At 46.4% G+C, this 13,574-nt stretch overlaps 1 protein-coding gene across 1 annotated transcript; it reads left to right on the forward strand.

The window, feature by feature from the left end:
- Positions 1-758: 758 nt before the first annotated feature.
- Nr0b2 (nuclear receptor subfamily 0 group B member 2) lies at positions 759-3,528 on the forward strand. The gene is made up of 2 exons (XM_051189043.1): positions 759-1,385; positions 3,037-3,528. Exons 1-2 carry the CDS (start codon positions 845-847, stop codon positions 3,276-3,278), a joined length of 783 nt encoding a protein of 260 aa, XP_051045000.1. The 5' UTR covers positions 759-844; the 3' UTR covers positions 3,279-3,528.
- Positions 3,529-13,574: the final 10,046 nt, after the last annotated feature.

Below are 13,574 nucleotides of genomic sequence, written 5' to 3' on the forward strand. Positions count from 1 at the left end.
AGCAGGTAGGTCTCTTCACCTCCAGTCTCTCCGGGAAGTCCTCAACATTACAATGGACAGTGACCCACATAGAGTCCTCAGTAAATGGCAGCCTTGTAATCTCACAGTTGTGCAAGGGCCCTTCTGGAGCTGTAGGAGCACAGACTGGGAGCCGGGGGCTCTGGAATGGTCTTCCTCCAAAGGGACCCCTGCACTGGAGTCACAGGAAGGGCGGCCTCCTAGACTGTACAGTGAGCAAAGTCCCCCAGGGATCTGGCTGCCTTCCCTGCAGCCTGTTCCTTACCGACAACAGGAGCAAAGAGCCCCAAGGTTAGGCAAACACAGCAGCGATAAGGCACTTCCAGGCTGGGTCATGCATTCAAGGCCTTAGCTGGCGCTCTCTGGCTGGCTCCTTGGCTCAGTGAGAACCCTGGTCTTGTGTACATGACAGTGGGCTCCAACAGAAACAGCAGTCACAGCCACTGGCCGGTTGAGCACCTGAGACCTTGGTGCCCTGGTACAGCCTGGGTTAATGACCTTGTTTATACACTTGAGTCATCCGATAAAGGGCATCCAGGCAGTGGGCAGGTGGCCCTGTGCCCTGCAATGGCCACTTCATTGACTAAAGCGATAGAGGCGCCACGTGGAGCTCCAGTGCCCCTCCCCCTCCATTTCCTCACCAGTCCTGCCAGGGTCAGTGTATGTGTGCATTGTGTGTGTATGTTTTTTTTTTTTTTTTCAATGAACATGACTTCTGGAGTCAAGGTTGCATGGCCATTCCCCCTCCCGCCCATCGAGGATATAAATAGCACCCACAGTACAGAGGGCCAGATAGCTGGGAAGAAACAGAAACAAGACATCAACCATGAACCCCAGCCAGTCTGGGGGCTGCCCCTGCCAGGGCTCTGCAGGCCGCCCCGCTATTCTGTACGCACTTCTAAGCCCCAGCCTCAGGGCTAGGCCCATTGCACCCGCATCTCGCAGCCACTGCCTGTGCCAGCAGCACCGGCCTGTCCGTCTGAGTGCTCCGCACCGCACCTGCCGGGAGGCCTTGGATGTCCTAGCCAAGACAGTAGCATTCCTCAGGAACCTGCCTTCCTTCTGCCACCTGCCCCATGAGGATCAGCGACGGCTGCTGGGAGTCTGCTGGGGCCCTCTCTTCCTGCTTGGGTTGGCCCAAGATACTGTGACCTTTGAGGTAGCTGAGGCTCCGGTGCCCAGTATACTGAAAACAATCCTCCTGGAGGAACCCAGCGGTGGTACCCAGGGTGCCCAGCTACCAGACCGCCCACAGCCCTCACTGGCTGCTGTGCAGTGGCTTCAGCGCTGTCTGGAGTCTTTCTGGAGCCTTGAGCTGGGTCCCAAGGAGTATGCCTACTTGAAAGGAACCATCCTCTTCAACCCAGGTGAGCTCCCACACACTCCTGGATGGGGGCCAAGCTGGGAGGGGACAGGATCCGTCCAGGGAAGGAATCATTGTCTCTTTTCGTCCTTGTTAGCCTCAAATAGACATCTCCCAAGGAGACATAGAGAGGTTAAGCAACTACCTTAAGGCCGCACAGTAAGAGGCAGAGCTGGACTGGGGATGCAAGTCAAGCTAATGCAGGGGCTGTTCTTTGCCGCTGTGCCAGAGGGTAGAGGGGATAAGGCACACAGCCGTGTGGCAGACACGATGTCTTCAAGGGCGGGCTGCACAGTGAGGTTCTGAGGGTGAAAGTCCTCCGTGGGTTCAGAGCAGCCACACAAGAAGAATGGAAGGGTGGGGGAGTGGTCACTCCTTGGGTGGAGAACAGTAATGGGGCGGGGTGAGGAGCGATGAGGAGGATTGGGGTAGTTTCACCATGGAACCCTATCTGGCCCAGAGCTCACTATGTAGAGCAAGTTGACCTCAAACTAAGACCGTGCCTGGCATGGGAAAATAGTCTTTGTAGCTTTGAGGAAGACAAAGAGACAGGCCTTGAAAGTTAAAGCATAATGCGAAACAGCAGTAATGGTACCAGAGTCACATGTATTTCCCATATGTCAGGACTTAGGCTAAGGGTTTCACAAATAGTGATTAGGTTAAACCTCATCGCAATCATGGGCAACAGGTATTGTCATTATCCCCGCTTGAGAGATGAAGAAACTAAGGCAAAAAGATTTAAACTATTTGTCCAGGGTCACTCAGCTAACAAGTAACAGTGCTGGGATTCAAATTCAGACAACCTGGCTCTGGTTCTTTTTGTGTTTTGGTTTTGTTTTTTCCAGACAGGGTTTTTCTATGTAACAGCTCTGGCTGTCCTGGAACTCGCTCTGTAGACCAGGCTGGCTCTTGAACTAACAGATTTACCTGCCTCTGCCTCCCAAATACTGAGATTAAAGGTGTGAACCACCACCACCCAGCCTTGTTTTATATTTTTTTAAGATTTATTTAGTCAGGTGCATGCCTTTAATCCCATATGCAGAGGCAGGTGGATCTCTGTCTCAATAAACAAAATAATAAAAAGATGTATTCATATATTATATGTATAAGTTTCTACCTGTATGTATGTGTATCATCTGGGTGGTAGCTCAGAGAAGCCAGAAGAGGGTGTCTGGAATTGATAGGCAGTTGTGAGCCACAATGTAGATGGGAACTGGGCCCAGGTCCTCTGTTATAGCAGCGAGTGCTCTTAACCTCTAGCCATCTCTCTAGCCTGTACATCTTACTCATTATATCCACATACATGGGATAAAATGAAGGAGGTGGTGGCAGAGTGGGCCAAGGCATGTAACTCATTAGTAAAGTAATACCTCCTGAGCTACAGGTCCTGGGTTGGATACATAACACCACCAAACAATTAAGTCTCTTCTCTATCTTTAAGGGCTGGGAATATAGTTCAGTGGTACAACTCTTGCCTGGCACGTTAAAGGAACCATCAATGTACAGCCCAATTGTAGAGTGTACAGCGCCAGCAAGCGCAAGGCCCTGCATTGCACCCCAGCGCGTGAGGGGAGGGGCCCGCTAACACTCTCACGCCCGGGGCCAGCCTCTGCAGAGCAGCTGCTCACCAGCCCTCTTCACCCTCTCTGCCACAGATGTGCCAGGCCTCCATGCTTCTTGCCACATCTCCCACCTGCAGCAGGAGGCTCACTGGGCCTTGTGTGAAATCCTGGAACCCTGGTACCCGGCTAGCCAGGGCCGCCTGGCCCGAATCCTCCTCATGGCCTCCACTCTCAAGAACATTTCATGCAGCCTTCTGGTGGACCTCTTCTTCCGCCCTATCATCGGAGATGTTGACATCGCTGAACTGCTGGAAGACATGCTTTGGCTGAGGTGACCTGCAGCGTGGGGTCCAGTGCTTCCAAAGGGGAGCTTCCATTCCCCAGGAGCAGCCTCACCTCAGCCATACCCCAGCTTGGACCTCCTTGGTTTGGACAGTGTACTAACTCCTAATAGGTCCTTCATGGCCCCCAAAGTCTCTGGGCCAGGGACAGGACAGAGATGGGGGCAGGAATGAGGCTGTTCTTCAAGCCAGAATTCCTCCTGACTTTGTATAGAACTGAACTAAGTTATTGATTTTTGTAATAAAAGGTATGACCTGCTCACACCACAGTTGCCTGTGGAAGGGACCAGCCAGTCTCCAGAGGGCACTCCTGGGATGGAAGCAGAGACCAACTCCTTAATGTTCTAGAAAGGGACGGTGACCTCAATGCTGGGGATAAGGTTTATATTACAACTGAATGAGAAGCTACCAGAAAGCATCCTCTTACTACCTGCCACCTTCTTGCCCTTCTCCCTGAGCAGAAGGACTTTCTGTCCTTGTCCCCTCTTAGATGACTGTCCCCTAGAGGCTATCTCTCTCTCCCTCACCTCTGGGGAACTGGGAAGGCAGCTAATCATAGAAACACCCCATTGCCAAAATAGACAAGGTCACTTCACTTTCAAGAATCTGTGACCCTCAGCCAGGCATTGGTGGCTCACGCCTTTGATCCCAGCACTCAGGAGGCAGGGGCAGACAGATCTCTGTGAGTTCGAGACCAGCCTGGTCTACAGAGCGAGTTCCAGGACAGGATCCAAAGCAATATAGGGAAACTCTGTCTCGAGAAACCAAAAAGAATCTTTGACCTCAGGGTCCCCACTTCTTGCTATTAACAGAAGACACTGGACCATTACTCTCCGGCACCAGGGAACAAAGCAGCCAGGGCTGCCCTGGAAACAGCTTAGAGGTTAGAGGTGGCAGAGGTTTAACATGGCATGGTCACCCTAGTTGTCAAAATCTGAAACCATTGTGTCCTGAGTCCATGAGTTCCCTTCCAATGTCCCCTGCTCTGGCCCAGTCCTGGAACCCTCCCCTCAGAGGGCCTTTCCCACTGCCCTAGCCACCTAGGCTGGGCTTAGTCAGGCCACAGCCTCCAGCCCTGCTCCATCCAAAGCCTGGCTAGGGTCTGTGTTGATCGGTTAATGTCTGTGCCTCGGTGTTTGTTAAATCTTTTGACCCGGTTACTTTGGGGCAGGGTGACTGACCTGAAGGTCGAGCAGGAGGAAATGATTACTGCACAGTTGCCTACAGGGCTTTCAGATCTCCTCCTGTGCTGAGCAGGCTCCACCCCTTCACAGTCTGATCCTTCTTCTGGGGCCAAGTTAATTATTGCTTAGAGAGAGATCACTCTTTCAGGGGCAACAGCCTAGGAGTCACCAGGCAGGCCTGGCTCTAAATCTCCCAGCTTAGGACCATGCCTCCTTCCCATTATGGACACCCAGTGCCAGCACTGAGAATGTCCCTGTGCCTTCCCCCAGTCCCCTTAATATAGAACCACACAGCTCAAATGCCACAACAAGGATTCACAGAACTCAGAGATACAGCATTCTCTCTCTCTCTCTCTCCAACACACACACACACACACACACACACACACACACACAGCTGACCCCCACATAGTATTGGAAAGCTTGTTACACAGATCTCCCTAGAGAACATATGTACCCAAGCAACACAGTCACAATACAATGCTCCATGCACCCAAGACTGGGCATCCTGCTTGGAGACACCTTCAATCTGCACATGCTCTTTTTTATTTCATTGATGTTTGTGGATATTTTTGCCTGCAGACATGTCTGTGCATTGTGTGCGTGCCCAGTGCCCTCGGAAGCCAGAAGAGGGCACAGGATCAGGATCCCTGGTACTGGAGTTACAGATGGCTGTGATCCACCATGTGGGTGCTGGGAATTGAACCTGGGTCTTCTGGAAGAGGAGCCAGTGCTCTCAACTGCTGAGCCATCTGTGATGGTTTGAATGAGATGCTCCCATATGCTCATATCTGACCGCACAGCCCCCATTGGTGGAACCGTTGGAGAAGAATGAGGAAGTTTTGACTTGGTGGAGGAGGTGTATCACCAAGACTGGCTTTGAGGTTTCAGAAGACTCTGATAGCTCTCTGCCTGCTGCCTGCTGATCAAGGTGTGGACTCCCAGCTGCTGCCCCAGCCGCCTCCCTCCGTCTCCATCATAAACTCCAAGTCTCTGGAACTATAAGACAATTAAATTCTGTCTGCTATACCTGCCTTGGTCACAGTGTTTTATCACAGTAGAAAAGCAACTAAGACACCATTTCTTCAGTCCCACGTCCTTTTTAAATGAGACAAAGTCTCATTACATAACCTAGGTTGGCTTTGTGATCTTCCAGCATGCCAACCTGCCAGGATCACAGGTGTGCACTACCACACCTGTCTGTAGGATGTGTTCTTCATCCTCTCCCATGTCTCAGTAAAGAGAAAGGTAGGCAGACCACTAAACATGGAGGGTCATGCCTATCACCCCAACACTCAGGAGGCTGAGGCAGAAGGATTGCCGTGAGTTCAGGCTTCATGATAAGTTCAAGGCCAGCTTTCCCTATATAGTGAGATCATGTCTGAAAGAAAAAAAAAAAAAATAGGGAGCCAGGTGTGGCAGTGCATGCCTTTAATCCCAGAATTTGGGAGGCAGAAACAGGCTGATTCCTGAATTCAAGGCCAGCCTGGTCTACAAGTTCCATAACAGCCAGGGATACAGAGAGAATCCTTGTCTCAAAAAAATCAAAAACTTAAAAAAAAATAAAATAAATTAGGGCTAGAGAACGAAGCTCAATTGATAAGCATATGCCAAGTCCTGAGTTGACCTCCAGCCCCATGCCTGAGGCTTACCTCTAATCTGAGCATCTGAGAGCAGACACAGGTTTACCAGAAGGTCCTGATCATTGTCAGCTGCATAGTGAGTTCAAGTCCAGCCTGGGCTACAGGAGACCATGTCTTAGCAAATGAATGAGTGAATGGATGAATGAATGAAGAGTGACATGGTAAACCTGTGCCTACACATCTCCAGGTTGTTCTCAGAATCTACAATCCAGGCCAAACTGCTCTGTCCAGCATTCAGGACTGTAACTAGATAATCACTCATTCTAACCTGGACATTGACCTTCTCAGCCATTCCCCACCAACCACACCCAGAGAAACCTTCTAGTGAAATCTTTTAGACTTGAAAAAGCCCCTTATTGCCTCCCATCTCCAGACCTGCCTAAACCACCCACCTCTTCCTACCTGGCCCCCTCTAGCACATCCTAACCCCTCCCACAGTGCCAACACAGGAGGTGTTTCCTCCAGGTGACCTGATCACAGGGATTCAGGCCCTTCGAGTCATCTTCTATCTTTGATGCCTTCTCATCAATGGCCTCTACTAGCTAGCTAACTGTTATACTACTGCAAGTCCTTGAGCCATCTTCCCGTGTCTCACTTTCCTCTTCCGAGGCCACCAACTATTAGGAGACTTTCTCCTCAACACCCTACACCATCAACTTAATCTTTCCATCATCCAAATAGCTTTTCTTATTGACTCTGTCTTGTTCCTTCTTAAAAGTTTGCTCTCTCTATATGGTCAGGAAGTGTGATCTCTCTCCCTCTCTTTTTTTTATTTATTCTGTGTGTGAGAGGGCAGATGTGTTTGTGTCTGCCCCCTCACTGGAGTGGACACAATCCGAGGACAACTTTCAGAAGTTGGTTCTCTCCTCACACCGTGGGATGGGGGAGGTGTGGAACTCAGATCCTAAGCCCTTACAGGCTGAGCCATCTTTCTGGCCCCACTTCTGTCCCTTTATCACTCTGGTCGCTCCCTATGTTCTCACTCTAACTCTTCTGCAAGGAACACAAAGAAAATATGACAAAACCAAAGAAAGAATTATGTCCAGTGGAACGAGAGGAGTGGCACTCCTTCCCGTGTGGGTTTTCCAGAGCTGGGAGACTGTCTCTATTATCAGCATCCTGGGACAGGGCCTGTGTCCTATTTCCTGGAAGAGGAGGAAGAAGCAGGCCCAGCTGGCTTATGGAAATTTCTGGAGGTTCAAAGTTAATCACTGTACTGAGACTTGAGCTCAGAGACAGAATTCTTGCCATCAGGAGAGGCCAGAGTGAATCACAGACAGAACCAGGCAGTTGGGTGTTCAGCCACTGCTTGCGAATCATCTACTTCGAAGACAGGCTCCCTGTCCTTAGGCTGTACCAGGGATGACTCACAAGAGAGCAGGAGAGAGATTGTGGCTCCAGGGCAGCTTAGGATACTGGTTTATGGCCATCATTAGCTCTATCTTCATTAACCAAATCACTGGCTGTACTACAGGCAGCCAGAAGCTGTCAGCTGACTGTGCTGAGCCTAGCCATGAGCCACCCTGCCCTCGGGGCCTTTGTGCACCCTAGAACCTTTGATTCTGGTGCAGAACATGAGGTGCTCAGCCACGATCTGCCCATCCACTCAGTGTGTCCTGACATTTACTCAGGCCAGATTGTGTTAGATGTCAGGGGGAAGGAGAGAGAATGAATGAGACCCAGACCCCTTGTGGAACACTTGAGCCCTGGCAGAAGAAAATACCTAAGTGATTAAATACAGTGATCAGAACTGCGTGGGAACAGCAGTCTCAGGGATGATTAATTGTGCCCAGAGGTGAGAAAGTGCTTCCCTGGAGTGCTGACTGTTCTGAAATGTTTGGAAGTTGGCAGAGGTGAGGCATTCCAGAGGGAAGAGAACATTCAAAGGCACAGAGGAGCCAGAGGCAGGCAGATCTCTGTAAGCTTGAGGCCAGCCTGGTCTTTAGAGTGAGTTTCAGGATAACCAGGGCTACCCAGAGAAACTGTCTCCACAAACCCCAAAGTAAATAAAATAAAATCCATGAACAAATACATCTTTTAAAAAAAAAATGTATCTCTTCTACATCTACAAAATACAAAATTGACAGCACAGTGGTCCTCTTCAGGGTTGCAGCAGCCACCATCCCTACCAACCTTAAAGGCTCTTTCTCCATCCATCGCTTCCCCAGAGCTAACAAGCATCCTCATTTTCAGTTAATGATTTCTCTGAGTTTTGCTTTTTTTTTCTCTCGTTCTTTCCATTTATGTGTTTGAGACAGGTTTATGCTCTGTAACCCAGCCCAGTCCTGAGCTTGCAGTAAACCTCAGCCAGCCTCACTCTCCTAGGTGTGGAGATTTCTTTTGTAATCTGATTTAAAGAGCACTTATTGGTACATCCCTAAATTCTGGTTTTAGTTTTCGAGTTTGAACTTTATATAAATGAGACAATTCTGGCTTTCTGACTTCCTTTCTCCACCTAGACCTGAGATTATTAGTACACAAACACTAATGTTTTACAAAATCTCATGAACAGGTAAACCCTGACATATACCGTCAAGTGAAGAACAAAAGAGTAACAAAACTAGACTCCGGAGGGTGTTTTAAGGATTAGAAAAAAGGAATTATTGCAATTATGAGGGCAGGAACTATAGCAGCAAGAGGCTCTGATGCTGAGTTTGAGATCTTCAAGGGTCTCAAGGGCAAGAAGGGTTTTTCTTTCTCAGGTGAGAGTAAACAAGAGCTGTGGGAGGGCAAGGGAGATGAGCAGAGAAGCAGGGCAAGCTGATGGGGTCAGTAAATAGGAAATATTTGGCTGTAAAGCCTACCCAATCTATGGGAGCTTTGGAGGAAGAGGAGGGAAGAGCTGGCCAAAGTTCAGAGACCCAGGGAGAAGGAAGTTAATCCAAAGCTTGATTGTCAGGGACAAGAAGGTCAACTAGGCTTTTATTTTTTTTTTTTTATTTTTTTATTTTTAAAGATTTATTTATTGTGTTTACAATGCTCTGTTTACATGTCTGCTTCAACACCAGAAGAGGGCACCAGACCGGATTACAGATGGCTGTGAGCCACCATGTGGTTGCTGGGAACTGAACTCAGGACCTTTGGAAGAGTAACCAGTGCTCTTAACCTCTGAGCCATCTCTCCAGCCCTCAACTAGGCTTTTATGAGGCAAAGAACTGGAATTTGGAATCTGTCTGCTCTCACAGAGGGTAAACAGGTTCACTCGGGATTCTTATGTAAGTCTGATGAGTAAAGCAATGCACCATGCTCGGGACACAAAGGAATGGTTTAGGATCCTTAACCCTCATTGCCATGCAGGATCACAGGGATCTGGTCAGGCTCCACACTGCCAAAACATCTCATGACAAACACATACAGGACCCCTTTTTATTTTTTTGAGGCAGGTTCTCATGTGACTCAGGCTGGCCTTAAACTTGTTATACAGCCAAGAAGGAGACTGAACTTCTGATCCTCCTGCCTCTACCTCTGAAGTGCTGGGATTACAGACACTATGCCCAGTTTCTGCAGGGTGAGAATTGACCTCAGGGCTGCATGCATGCAAGGCAAGTACTCCATGAACACAGCTACTTCCCAGCTTTGTTTGCTTGCTTTTATGTTTTGTTTTGTTCTTTCAAGACAGGGTTTCTCTGTGTAGTTTTGGAGCCTGTCCTGGAAATAGCATTTGTAGACCAGGCTGGTCTTGAACTCCCAAGTGCTGGGATCAAAGGCATGTGCCACCACCAACCAGCTTGCTTTTATTGTTTATTACAATATATTAATTACACATACACATTGTTCTGAAATTTCTACACACATATACAATTACCGTGGAATAATAAGGACCGGGAAAAACAGATTGGCTGAATAGATGTTTATTCGGGGGAAAAATGACTTACAAATAGACAGATGAACACCAGCAGGTTCCTGGTCCCAAGGATGCCTCCTAATGCTCTCTGTCCCTGTCCAGAAAGCAAGAGAGCAATCTGGGGCCCCTTCCCCAGACCTCGTTCCCCCAGGTCATGTCCGTCCCTGTCCCCACCCCCAATAGGTGTGGTCAGTGCAACAGGTGCACAGTCAGAGTGAATAACTCACTACAGTCCCCTTTTAGTCTAAAGAGAAGATATAGCCTTGATACAAAACTATATACAAAACAGTGAATACAAGTATGATCTAAGAAAAGGAAAATCAAGAATATACAAACTTAAAACCTGAATATCTAGTCTTAGGGTGAAGAAGGCATAACGGAGTTTACAATAGAGTCATCCTAAGCTGGAGAGCTTAAGTCTAGTACCTAATATATCTAATTAAGAAGAGTGAATAATAATTGTGACAGTCTAATCTTCAACCTCATCAAAGACCTGAGAAGGAAAATAACAATGCTAGGGTAGGCAGGAAGTGCGGATGGGTAACTTCCAAAAGGTGCAGCGAGGACAGAAACAGCAGGCTACCTGGACAGTCACCCAAAGTCTCACAGCAACCTCAGTGCAACCAGTTTTAGCTAAGGCCTAGAGTATCTGACAGACCACTACAGAAGCAGGGAGGTAGAAAGGCTGTCTTACCCTGACTAGGCAAGGTTCAGCAATCGCCTATGTTTGTCTCCTGCAAGCACAGTAGGACAGTATGTCCAAGTCAGTGGTCAAGGTGTGGGCAGTTCTTTGCCCAAGAGGCCAAGGACAGGATGGACTCCAGAAGGAGCCAACAGTGCCCAACATATTTTCAGGAAATGCATGGTGCTGTCAGGAGCAATAGTGTCTCAACAGGGTAGTCAATGGAGTACTAATATTAAAACATTTAAATGCCATGTTCTGAAGATCTATAAAGTGAAGATTAAGCATCTATGTCTGACTAATTTCATAGGTATAAGAAACATGAGTGAAGATAATCTGTAATACTCAGAACCCTAGCTATAAAACTGGTCAAAACTTCCCTGAGTAAAGCAGGGATAAATACTTAAACAATATAACTATGTACATATATATACATATACATATATACATATACATATACATATATATATATATATATATATATACACACACACATGTAAATCTCTAAAACAGAGGTAGAGTAGAAATGTTTTAACCAGAGGTAGAACTGTATAGTGCAGCATGATAAAAATATCCTAAATTGTGTTGATATACAAAATATCTTGAACATAGTAAAAGTATACATACATAGAATATGGTAAGGATATTGTGCACAAAACATCATAAATGGAAAGATTTTATACCATATGACAAAAATATAATATACAAATCATCTGGAAAGGGAATATAAACTTAATTTTACATAGGTTACCACATATAAGAATCTATAACAATGTAAGCTGTATATAACTAATAATTACTAAGATAGTTCACAAGAAGATAGGCTAATCTACCTGTATCTCATCTAAACCATACCTTTCCAAACCATACCCTATACCTGTCTAAAAGAGATACCCAAGTCTAAGCATCACCATCCATACCCAACCCTAACTAACTAAAACCAACCCTGTGAAGATGAATGTCATCCTTAAAAGCCAAGGATAGGGAAAGGGGGCATTGTTATCTTAAGATTACTTCCTGCTGAAATGAGACAATGATTGTACATTGGATCCTCTAGGAAGAAAATTTTTAGCAACAAAATTACTTGACTGGGCTGGCTGTGACATTTGTAGCGAGTCTTTGCAGTGACAGGAAACCTTGACTGATGTTCTATCTGAAACTTTGGCCAGGGTGTAATAAGAAGGTTCACTGTTTCAGCTAGCTAGCCAGGAATTGTCTTGAGCATAATGGTCCCAAACCGGTTTTAGGGTGATGTTTGTAGTCCAGATGCATCATACTGAGTCAAGTGGAAATGACGAAGGGGAGGGGGCATCTTCTTTCCAGAGAGCTCAAAGATTGCTGTTAGGAAATGTTATTATTTCTTGTGGAGAACTTAACAGTATTACCGTAAAAATTTCAACTTTTAAGGTATGCATATTGGGAAAGGAAACAATAAGCCTGAAAATGTACATGAGGAAAATTAGAATTTCAGAGAGAAAACCACGTATAGGCAAATGACAGCCCCCAGATTTTGTTTTCTTCTGCCTTACACCAATTGGCTTTTTGATACAAGGCAGAAACTGTGAATTTAACCTTAACACCATGCTTGAATTTAGAGAAGGAAAGCCAAATCCAATTCCAAAGCCAGCATTGGTTTACATGAATTGGGACTAATGGAATACTAGATAGTAAAGAGAAACAGATTCCTGTATAGAAATAGTTTACTAGAATTAAATATTTTTTTACCATATATCAGATTTCTCTTCGTTAAATGGTTCTTTCTGAAGAGCTATCTTCTCTTCTGTAGGTACCTCCATGTTCAGTGTCTTTTGGCTGTTTGAAGATGGGTGTTTTTTTTGTTTTCCTGTAAAGACAAGAACAGAACACTTCCCCTACCTTTGAGAGGTCTCTGCACAACTCATGGGAACTATTTTGGTGGGTGACTTGTCATTTCTCTTCATTAAGATGTTTCTCTTGTTCATATCGTATCTTTATCAACTTAGAAAGTTTAATGTTAGTAAGGCATTACGTAATCTGTTTGGGGGTCTTGGTTCCCCCTGCCTGTTTATAGAGCATTTCTTTTAAAGTATGATTAGATCTCTCAACTACTGCTTGTCCTGTAGGATTGTGTGGTATACTGGTTATGTGCTTTATAATACTCAAAAACTGTTTCAATTTTCTGGAGACATATGCCTGAGCATTGTTAGTTTTTATGCAGGTATGCCCATAATGGTCACTGCCTCTAATAGGTGTGTGATAACAGAATCAGCCTTTTCAGAGCTCAGAGCAGTGGCCCATTGAAACCCTGAAAATGTGTCTATAGTGTGGTGCACATATTTTAATTTTCCAAATTCTGCAAGATGAAGCCCATCCATTCTTGCTCCTTCTGTTACCTTCTCTGTATCCCCTCCTACCCCAACTGATTGACTTCTTTTTCCCCATCAGTGCCCTTCTCTTAATCTTTAAAAATTTTATGTGTAAGGGCATTTTTGTCTCCATGCATATCTATGCAGCACACCTAATACCTGTAGAGACCAGAAGAAGATATTTGAATATCTTGGAACAGGAGTTCCAGACAGTTATCAGTTGCCATGTGGATGCTGGGAATCAAATGTAGGTCATTTGCAAGGGCAACAAGTACTCTTAATTGCTGAGCCATCTCTACAGCCTTGAAACCTCTCTCTCTCTTTCTTTCTCTTCCTTCCTTCCTTTCTTTTTCTCCTTCCTTCCATCCTTCCATCCTTCCTTCCTTCTCCTCCTTCTTCATCTTTGAAACAGGCTTTCTCTGTGTTGCAGATCTGGCTGTCCTGGGGCTGGGTTTGTAGACCAGGCTGGCCTCAAACTTGCAGAGATCCACCTGCCTCTGCCTACTAAGTGCTGGGAGTAAAGGCGTGCACCACCACTGCCTGGAGTTTGTTTGTTTGTTTTTGTGAACCAATGAGTTTCTTTTAAGGTAGC

Source organism: Phodopus roborovskii, unplaced genomic scaffold (genome assembly GCF_943737965.1).
Source record: "Phodopus roborovskii unplaced genomic scaffold, PHOROB, whole genome shotgun sequence".
Taxonomy (NCBI): Eukaryota; Metazoa; Chordata; class Mammalia; order Rodentia; family Cricetidae; genus Phodopus; species Phodopus roborovskii.

Coding starts and splice junctions, on each gene's coding strand:
- Nr0b2 (XM_051189043.1), top strand. CDS start 845: ATGAACCCCAGCCAGTCTGGGGGCTGCCCCTGCCAGGGCTCTGCAGGC. Junction 1,386..3,036: donor AACCATCCTCTTCAACCCAG/GTGAGCTCCCAC, acceptor TCTCTGCCACAG/ATGTGCCAGGCCTCCATGCT.